General features: G+C 45.7%; 1 protein-coding gene across 1 annotated transcript in view; it reads left to right on the top strand.

Moving 5' to 3' along the window:
• The window catches only part of RAD54L2 (RAD54 like 2), a 43855-nt gene that overhangs the window by 20062 nt on the left and 12938 nt on the right, over positions 1-10855 (top strand). The window contains 6 exon segments of the mRNA XM_031058153.1: positions 5523-5721; positions 7098-7237; positions 8801-8932; positions 9669-9901; positions 10372-10554; positions 10830-10854. Of these exon segments, the coding sequence (XP_030914013.1) occupies positions 5523-5721; positions 7098-7237; positions 8801-8932; positions 9669-9901; positions 10372-10554; positions 10830-10854 (912 nt within the window).

Genomic DNA, 10855 nt, shown 5'->3' with positions numbered 1-10855 from the left:
GGCTGCCGCGGAGCCCCGGGTGCCCCCAGGAGCTGCGTCCTGCTCTGTCCTGCTCCGACCCCCCCTAACGTGGCTTTCCCAGTGCTTTGGGTGGAAGCAACCAGGTGTTGATGTGTGCCGTCTTTGTGCCTCTCCTGGGTGTTGCAACAGGTAAAGCCTGGAGGAAGGGACTCTGAGCTTTTCCCTTACTTTCACCTACACTGTACTTGAGGGGTTTCACAAGGAATTTATTGCCTCTAGCCCAGCCTTGTGGTGCTCAAGTGTTTTCACACAATGCCACCTCTGTGAGAGGTTCTCTGTGCAGACACCACTTCACCCTTCTTGCATGGCACCCATGCAACAGCTGCACCAGTTGCGTACAAAGAATATTTTGAAAATATTTCATTTCTATTGCACAGCTGAGTACAGGGTGAGCCAGAGGACTCTGGCTGTTGCCAGCCTCTGAGTTGATTGCAGTGCTGCAGTTAGAGAGCCGCTGTTCTTCATGAGCCAGGTACAGTTGCACTCTGGCATCACCTACCCACCCCTCCAGCTCCCAGCACACTGGGGAAACATCACATAACCCAGAGAGCACCTTCCAGGCTGTCAGAGCCTTTGTAGCTGGGCTTGCTCTGCAGAGTTGCTCCTCCAGCCTTTGGCACTCCATTTGTAGTTCAGTGTGTCAGGGGCTGAGTTGCAGCTGGAGCTGTGCAATTAGAGTTTCTTGTGCCATCTCTCAGTGCTCCTCCCATTCCTGCCTTGACAGCTCAGTACCAGCTGTAGTAGCACAAGCTAGTATTAGCTAGTCTCTGACAGGCTTTTGCCCACAAACTGCATAGAAGTTCCCAGAAGGCCTGCAATAATATTTAACTGCTCTTTGTTCTTTGTGCAGGACAAAAGAAAGCTCCCAAAGTAAGAATTAACTGCTCGCTGCTCTGCATGCAGCTACCTTCTGTACCATGCATGCACGTCCCTGTTCTTAGGGTAGGAAATAATGCTCAAAAACTCAGCAAATTTTCCTATTTAGTATCCTGAGTTTCTGTAGTGAAATGATTTTAGAAATAAACAGGTGTCTGGGTTTCAGTGCTGTATCTTCCCTGGAGTCACTGGAGTTACCCTGGCAATTAAGCTGGTCTCCCAGGAGGAGGTGTACATAACTCTAGCTAGCCCTGTTAGCTGGCCTCTAACTGGGCAGGCAAGGAAGTCACCAACTTATGCAGTAGCTTGTCCACTGAGGGGTCTCTTGGATCTTGTTATGCAGCAGCCTCAGGTAGAAGACCCTCAGATCTTCTGAATGGGAATTTCTGTACTCCTAGGAGTGCTGACTGTTGCTAGAACCAAACTGTGGATGCCCAGACTGGGACTTACTGAGGGCTACCTTGGAGCACAGAGATTGGCTATAATGCTGGTTTTCACTTACCTTGGTGTCAGGACAGTGCTAGTTACATGAATGTCACACCTCAAAACAACCTGCTGCTTCATGACACTTTGCAGCAACCTGAGCCATTTTGCAGAGCAGGCTGTGTCGAGAGCAATTCGCTGCTGAATCGATGATCTAGAGAATATTCTCCAGGCTGGGTCCTGTGCTGTTGTAACAGAAGTTTGAGAAGGTGATGAGGTGAGCTTGGCTGCAATAGGAGGTGCCTGACTGCAGGACAAGTCTTTTGCTGTGTTACACATCATGAGTCACAGCTGTGTGCAGTGTTTAGGGACAGCTCTAGCAGTCACACCACAGAGGGAGCATCTGAAGCAGCGTTACACACAGCAGTCACGACTCTCTTACAGAGACTTCTAAGCTGTAACACTGTGACATGAAAGTGTCGAGAAACCAAACACCTCCCCCTGTTTGTATGTACATCTGGGGGTGGTGCTTGCTGCTGCTTATTGAGCAAAGAAAACTGGCAACCTCTGGCCTGCAGCACAAACCAGAGCCGTGCTGTAACCAGGTCTGTTGGGTTTTGAAAGTGCAGGCACATTTCACACCTCTGAAGTGCATGAGAAAAGATAGTCGTGACCCTCTTGGCATCCAGGGTACCTTGCAGGACAGAGTGCCTGGGTGTGTGCAGGTGTCCATAACCATGGGAACTGTTTGGGGATTTCTCAGACAGAGAGCTATAACTCACCTGGAGGAATAGCTGCATTGATGCTACTGCCACTTCTCCTGGGAGATCCTCTTTGTAGATCTGGTCAGGACAGTGCAAAACATGGAACAGAGCTGGTGTGAACTGGGTGATTCTTGGTGCCCACAGCTTGTAACCATGGGATGGATTTACACCCTTGCCAACAGCCACACCTGGCTGTCTTCTGCTGGACAGACTTGGGCCTGCTTTTTCTGATGTGGCTCATCTTGCTGTGCAGGGCTGTGCTGGGTTGTCATCCCCAGGCTGGTAGCAATGCTCTTCTCAGCAGTCAATGTGATTAGGTGCCCAGGTCTTCCTAGAGCGCACAGCAGCTCCAGCATGATCAGACAGTTGTCGACATGCAAACGTGGCTGATGAATTTTTGTGTTGTGTAAAACACTACTTGTATAACCATGGCAGAGTAGTGTGTCGAGCTCCTGTTACAAAACCATAATTGCCTTTCTGTTGTCTATGTAGGTTTGGCAAAATTGGGGCAGGATTATTCCATTGATTACCTGATGGGACCTGTTCAACGAGGCTGTTCCCACACTCCCTCCAACCCAAGATCAGACCCGTTCTTATACAAAATAGGTGTTAGTGTGTGTAGTTACTGTTTCTTAATGTGTTTCTGTCCCAGTGTGGGTCCCATTTACACAGCTTGGAGCTCACCAAATTGGAGAGCAGCCATATGACTGCAGCGGGGAGCTGTGCTTTTCATCTGGGTTAGGTTTAGGCTGTGCACATAATCAGGAGTTTAATACAAAGCAGCAGCAAAACAATTCTTGCTTGTAACTGCCAGCTCATGCCACAGGTGTGATGGGAGCTGTTGCAAGGTTAGACTTGTGATTTTATCATTGTGTTAGTTAAATTTTGTGTACAGCTTTATTCCTGGTGGTGGCAAGGATAGGAGCAGCCTTTGGGAAGCTGGCTGTCCCCTGAATCCCACTGCAGCTGAATCACTGAGATGTTTGGAGCTGTCGCTAGTGTGGAAGAGCTCTCTCGATGCGTATGTGTCAGGAATGTGGGCTGAGGCACAGATTGTGTTCCTCACCTCAGAACTTGTATTGGCAGGACAAACACCAGCCTCAGCAGACGTGGCTGTGGCAGATGAGGGCTTGTACTCGGTGCAGGACCAAATTTATCATCAAATTTTGGGCTTCAGGCTCCTGGTCAGATGAGAATTATATTTTAGAACACCTGTCTGATCCAGCTGTGTGTAGGTTTTACCAGAGCTCCTATTACATATCATTAAGAGGAAGGAAAAGGTAAAATGCAGAAACGGAATGAGTCTACATAGGGATTGCAGAACACATCTGTAAACATAGAGGAGACATAATAATTTGGGCTCCTGAGCCTTTAGGTTTTGCTATTATCAACCTTGTCCTGAAGACACCCTTGCCTGGCACAGTGCAGGTGGCAGGTTGGCTGCTGGAGGAGGTGACGTGGGCAGTTGCTGGAGTGTGGGGAGGGAAGAGCTTCCTCTTGCAAACAAGCGTGGCTTTGTGCTCCCTGGTGCCTTGTCAAGGTCCTCGGGCCCAGGGTGAGATGGCAGCAGTGTAACCATGGCAGTGTTTGTCTCCGGTTTAATGACTCATCCCGGAGCATGTGATCACGTGTGCAGCCTCCCTGCTTCCCTTTGCCCTATTTCATCCAATCTTTTGATCTAGTTATATAACCAGGAGTCAAGAGGGGTGGGGGGAAGGAAACAGTGCTGAAGAATTGCAGGTAATGTGACTAAAATGTGTCTGTAGCTCAAATAGCAGAGTTGTTGTCTGGGAAGCCTGAGAAACTGGGTTTATTCCCAGCACAGTTCTCTCTCTGCAAGTGAGCTGATGCTTGGTATCTGAGCTTGTAAGTCTAAAGAGGCATGGTGGGAGGACAGGGCTCCAAGACCTTGGCTGTGGTAGGAGAACTGCTGTGCTTGTAGCAGTGAACCCCTTTGCCTTTATCTTTGTATGCATAACTTTCCTTGCATTCATCATGAGATCTGTTCCATCCTGTAAGCTGTGGATACCTGGTTTTCCAGTATGTGTAGGTCTTGCAGAGACAGATATCCACAGAAATGTTTGAGCTGCTCTGCCAGTTACTGGTCCATGGTGGGCAGAGCTCTGAAGTCCTAAATCTGTTCTGACATAGACTTGCAGCAAATGCTGGGGTGGGTCTGGTGGGATGTCTGGAGAGGAAGTTTGCAAAGTTGGTGCTTTTGAACAAGGTGTGAATCTACTGCTTGTCATCTCAATTTTAAGATGTGATGCGGGAGATAAGGTTAATTTAATGGGCATATCAACATGACAGCTGTAGGTGCAATGTGCTGTACTGAAGCATCCTTCATTTAAGCTCCCAGCATTTTGAGAAGGAATGCTCTCTGTCTCCAGATCCCTCAGAGTCACAATGTGATGCTTGTTGGTTCTGTATTACTTCATCTGCCACATTCCTCTGCACTGATGTCTTCTTTCCTTCAAAGTTCTGTCTAAGTGTCATTTCAGTTCAGTCATTAGCTCAGATACACAATGTAAGCAAGAAAGCTGATTACAAGATGAAGTTCAGGGTATCTCTTTGCCTGACACAAGGGGACAAGATGCTTCAAAGCAGCTATTACAACGCTTGTCAGAAACAGTTTGCTTCAAGGGAAGCTTTTGAACAGAAACATTTCCTTTCTTTGCTCTGGAAGCATTAGCTTGGTCACTAGCAGCCTGTTGAAGAGCCAAGTGTCACATAGAACAAGGTGGCATTTCACATTGTGTTTTAAGAGTGGAATCAGGCACAAATGGAAGTCTGAAAGTCAGAGAATAAAGAGAAAAAGGAATGCATGTGATTTACAATGCAGGAAGAATATTGCCACTTACGTTTTGTTTGACAAAAAGCTTGTTGGAAATTACCATTTAAACCATGAGAGTGAAGCCTGGTGCTAAAACCACTGAGCTGCCTGCTGAGCCATGACCCAGTGTTTGAACCAGATAACCTTTTACATACTGTGTTCTGTTGACTTGGGAGATAGTTACACAGGTGTCATATAGATGGAAATGTCTGCCCTACTTGAATGATGTGAAACAAAGAAAAAGAGATTCAAGTTCCTGTTTTTAATCAGAGCTTATCAGGCCCTCATAAAAAAACAGACTCTTGGGATAGCAAGTGCTCCACATGGACCTAAATAATCTCCCTTGTTTTCTTTTCAGGGCAGTTTTGGGCTGTGTTGAGGGCTGTTAGTCTTGGCTTTCACTAGGGACACTGATCCTTCACTGTAAAACTTTTTAACTCCCTTTGACTGTCGGAAGGGACCCCAGTTTTGACCCCCAGAGTGACATGCTTGCAAATGAATGAGAGTAGGGCTTGTCAGTTCCTGTTCAGCTCAAACCCTGCTGATGGCTGATGGAAGAGCCAGGCTGGCACAGCTGTTCCCATGCCATGTTGTTCTCCTTGCAGACCAACCCCAGGAAGCCGTGTTCAGCGGTGACCATGCGGAGCACGCGGAGGATGGAGAGTGGCAGCGCTCGACTTCAACTACCTCATCTCAGAGCGAGCGGGCAGAGCAACTCTTGCAGAACCAGCACAAGAGCCTGGCCTCTGAGGACACCAAAAAGAAGAGGGCTCAGAAACCGTCTCACATGCGGAGGAACATAAGGTAAGCAGCAGCAGCAGCAGGACAGAAAGAGCTCGGGTCACATATGGTGGTGAAAACAGAATCTCTGCACTTTGCTTCTGAGCTACGTTGTGCCGCTGCTGGCAAACCAGATGGTTTTTCTTTTCCAAAACCTTAGGATTTCACCAGTGGGAGTAGAGTGATCTCAGACTAGAGTGCTGCATGTGGGTGCAGACTTGTTTGGTATTTCAGAAGAGTGAATATTTGGTTATGGAATATATTGCAAAAATTGTGTAATTGCTGCTGTCTTTTGAGAGATGTGATTGAAAAACAGTACCACCATTAAGTAAATACCAGTTTCAGATATTTGCTGAGGTGAATCCTATTGCAAACAGCCTAAAATACAGTTCTTTCCTGTACTATCCTGGGTACTTGTTGACAGGAATGCTGATGCTATGACTAGCGACTGAAATGCTGGAAGTCAGTTTCACCTGGATTTTATAAAGCAGTAGTTGTTTGATTGTGTAATTCACCACATATTCTGGGACAGGTTGTGAGGTGGTAAATCACTAGGAAATTTTGCTCAAGGGAGTTTTATAAGCTCAGAGGAGAACTAATGGAGCAGGAACTCCTGTGGCAGCAAGTGGCTCTCATACCCCGTGCTGGTGGTCTTTGGTTCCTCTTTAAGCTTGTGCAGATTGATTTTCTTAAAGCTGAAGGAATAAGCATTGAAGAGGCCTTGAAAAATGGGATTTCATTAGAATGAAGGATATGTCCATGAAGTATGGGGTTGGGTGGTTTTAAAGGCTAGTTTGAGGAAGCTAGATTTTACCACTGCTTGTACTGCACCTCTCCTCTGGCAAAAGCACCATGTGACACTGAAACAGGGGAAAAGCAACTTCTGGAAGTAAATAAAATTACCTATAAAGGGAAGGTGCTTTGAGAGAATGCCTTGAAACAATTGTTAAAACCATGAGAGATCCTAGCTCTTCAAAATGCTGTCAGAAGAAAATCGAGGTGTTGACTTTTTGTGGGGGAATTGATGCATTTTCTTCCCAAATATCTTCTTTGCATCACTTAGTGCATTTTGTGTTTATAAACTGTGTATCAATAAAAAACACCCTTTCAAGCAGAAGGACTGGTCTCTGGTAACCTAGTTTAAGTATATGTTTACCCACTTACCTCTTTCCTCCGTTCATTACTTTGCTTCTGTTGAACTTTTGTCTTTTCCTTGAGTGGTAGTAGTGTTATCTGTTGTGTTGAAATAGCTGTAGAATCTGCCCATATCTTTTGGGGGATGATGTTCCTACTCTATGTGGCTGACTGAGCTTGTCAGTCCTCTTTGCAGCAGCTGTGTGGCTGTTCATATTTTTGGAATAAATGGAGGGTAACCAAATGCCATTTGCTCCTGTTTTCAGAAAGCTGTTGCGTGAGGACCAACTGGAAGCCGTGACAAAGGCAGCCCAGCAAGAAGAGTTGGAGAGAAGGAAACGGCTTGAGCAGCAGCGGAAGGATTACCCAGCCTCTATACCAACTGTTCCCCTGGAGTTTCTTCCTGGTAAGCCCTGGGAAATGCCAGCCAAAGCAAGAGTTTTAAGGACAGATGCTGAATGAGGAAGGTAGTGCCATGCTTGTCCATGATAGGATTAGGGGTAATGGTTTTGACCTAAAGGAAGGTAGATTCAGGCTAGATACAAGGAAGAAATGCTTTACAATGAAGATGTTGAAACACTGGCACAGGTTATGCAGAGATGTGGTAAATGCCCCACTCCTGGAAACATTCAAGGTCAGGGTGGATTGGGCTTTGAGCAACCAGATGTAGCTGAAGATATCCCTGTTCAGTGTGGAGGGGTTGGACTGGATGACCTTTCAAGGGTCCTTCCAACCCCAAACATTCTGTGATTCTGTGCTGTACTTGGACTTTGAAGTGTAAACTCTTGGAACAGCAGTTCCAAACCACTTGTAGGTTCAGTGTAGGCAGTTCCACTTCTGCCCTTGTTTCCTATTAAGGATACAGTGGCTGCTTGGTGAAAGGTGCCAGGTAATGTTTGTTGAAGATATTTTGATGCACATCAAGTGTGTGTAGCGGGATGCTGAAACAGATCTCTCTTGTCTTTCCAGCTGGTATGGGAGCTTAAATCAACAGGCTTGGCAGAAATGCCAGATCCTGTTTGTCCTGGGAATGGTCTGGTAACATGTGTGTCTGGTACTGGGGATAGTGGAGCAATAGACTGAGTGCACATATGTTGGTGATGTAACCTTGGCCTTCCTTGCATGTTTTGGCAAGCAGTGAGTTGTAGATGGTATAAATGGTTAAGCATCACTCATGTCTTTGGGTGAATGTGTCACCTTGTGTTGTTTCCCAATCTGGATCATTTTGGTGATTTAGTTTATAGCACAGCTTCAAAAGGTGTAAAGGGCAGAGAAGTGCAGTTGGATGTTGGGCAAGGGTAAGGAATTCTTGAGTTGGCCTTGCCTCTTGAAGAAATAGATATTTTCCCCTATGTGCAAGTGTTAAACCACTTCTACATGTGGGAGAAGGAATAAGAGCTGTTTAAAACACTTTGGCTTACGCAGAATAGGTTCAGCCCCAGAAGAATGTCATTGCTTGCTGTGTCACTGCAGTGATGCTGTTTGGCCCCATTAGCCTCTCCTCCACATGGCAGCACTAAAACCATACAAACAAATGCTCTTGATCAGCAAAAGTTGTTTATGATATGTGGGATGTAATTATTACAGTGTCCCTACTAACAAAGAGCAGTTATTATTCCTCCAGCAGTTGGTACTTTCTCTGCTGGATGAAACACAGCTTTTACTGAGACCAAAAAAAAGAGAAACAAAGGGCTTTAGCATGTTGCATGGTCAGTGTGCCCTAGTCAGGGCATGAAACAGAGGGTGCCATCAGCAATGGGCTGTTGTTTCAGCATTTTGAGAATGGAGGAGATTGTGACCCAGGAAGCTGACTCATAGCAGGATTGTAGTCAGTGAGAGTCTGTTATGGAAAATTCCAGGACTAAGTTATTGGAGCTAAAGTGGAAGGAAATACTGTCTGGTTTCTGAACAGTTTTGTCTCCTTCCCCATTATTATGAATTACTTATTGTTTGTAATTTATGTTTGTAGAGGACATAGTTTTCAGAACAGCAGAGGCAACCCAGCTCCCCCCTCAGGTCCTGGCTGAGGAAGTGATCTGCCTTGACAGTACCAGCAGTGGCAGTGAAGATGATACTAAAGGAAAAAATAGCATTAAAGATGGTAAGTGACCAATTGCCTCAGCCTGCTCTTCTCACAATATGCTGTTTATTCAGCCACAAGTCTGTTTTCATCTGCTCAGATGCTCCAGTGGTGAATCACTTCAGACTTTTGTAGGCCTATTGGTTTCCAATTATACGGGCAGTTCTGGCCTGTGAGTCCTAAAATGACATTTATAAAATGGCCTGTCAGGCCCTCTTGTGAACTTGTGTTTATTTCTGCTTTATAAATGCACTTAATTTTGCCCAGTGCATTGCTGAAGAATGCTTACAGGAGATGTGGCACCATTTGCTGCATGTAAAAGGAGCATCTAAGTATTCAGATCTGCAGCTGGAAGTGGTTTTGTGTCCCTTGTCCCAAATGGATTCAATTGGACTCCTTGGTGATCCTTAGACATTATATCGATCAATAAAATCCATGTCTGGGCTTGGGAATTAAGAAGACATATGGAAGAGAATGTAAAACACTCCTAGAAACTGTCTCATATTCTCTTTGGATCAGCCCAAGGTAATGATCCCTGAAGCATTTGGAAGCCAGGGAAGCTTTTGTATGCTGATCTGAGGGGCGTGGTGTGTGCCTGTATGATGCCCACTTGTTCAGGAGACATCATTAGGCCATTAGGGTGGAATTGCAAAAGCTGGGGGTAGCCTTATTTCCTGATAGGTTTTTGCCATTCAAGATAAACCCTGATGTCAAGTTAACTTTGTCCTTATTCTCTCCTGTTTTGTTTACTTTGCAGAAGTGATTGAGCTGAGCTCAGGAGAGGATGATGCCCTCCAAATTGTGGACAGCAGTGACTCTGGCAATGAGGGGGAGGAGGATGGCAGTGAAGAGAGCAGTGGCTCTCATGTGAATGATGCCTTAAATCAGTCAGATGCTCTGGGGCAAGTCATTGTCAACATCAATCATCCACCAAATGAGGAGGACATTTTCCTGGCTCCCCAGCTTGCACGTGCAGTGAAACCTCATCAGGTAGGCTTTGTTAGCCTTGAAAATGCAATGAATTTGGGCAAGCCTGCCTGGGAGTCTCAGCAGAACTTCTTTGGTGAGCCCTGTGACCAATCTGGTTGTGGTGGTGACTGCTGTGGACAGTCAAATGATAAAACTGAAGTAGAGGATGGCCAAGGCTCTGTTTCAGCTGCTGTTACTATCAGACCTTTGTATATTTAGATAAACTCTTACAAAATAAAATTAGACTTATAAACAAACTAATCAACCCCAATTCGGATCCTCTGGCTACAAATTAATTTTATTTATTGATGTAGTCTCAAGAAATTCTATGAACATCTAAAAATACTGAGTTTCCCCTAGATTAGAGTAATTTAATGAGCTTGAAACACGCCCTTTACATTTTCATGGTCCTCATGCACTCTGTAAATCCTTACCGATCTCGGACTTTCTGTCTGCCACCATTCTAACACTTTTTCTACTTTTCTGCCTAGATTGGTGGAATCCGATTCCTTTATGACAACTTGGTTGAGTCCTTGGAGAGATTTAAAACCAGCAGTGGGTTTGGGTGTATTTTAGCGCATAGCATGGGCCTGGGCAAGACCATACAGGTGATCTCTTTCTTGGATGTACTTTTTCGGCACACGGAGGCAAAGACTGTTCTTGCCATTGTACCTGTAAGTAGCCACGTGAAGGGCTGGCTGAGGGGCTTCCCTACCCTCCTTCTTTCTTTGCATAGAGAAGGTTGATTAGTGTCCCATCACTCATCAAGCTTTATCACATCCTTGCTGCTCTTCTCCCTCTATCATTCCCTGTGTTCCTGTATTTGCATGCTGTGAGCTGCTGCTTCCATCTGGGCATGCTGGGTGTCATTCCCTAATCTCATTTCTGCTCTTAAAAATCCCAAGTGGCTCAATTGGGTTTTTAATTCTTCCATGGCTAACTTTTTCAGGTGAATACACTTCAAAACTGGCTAGC

This window comes from Geospiza fortis, unplaced genomic scaffold, assembly GCF_000277835.1.
Source record: "Geospiza fortis unplaced genomic scaffold, GeoFor_1.0 scaffold78, whole genome shotgun sequence".
NCBI lineage: Eukaryota > Metazoa > Chordata > Aves > Passeriformes > Thraupidae > Geospiza > Geospiza fortis.
Note: the sequence above shows the minus strand (reverse complement) of the source record. Positions and strands in the feature narration are given on the sequence as shown.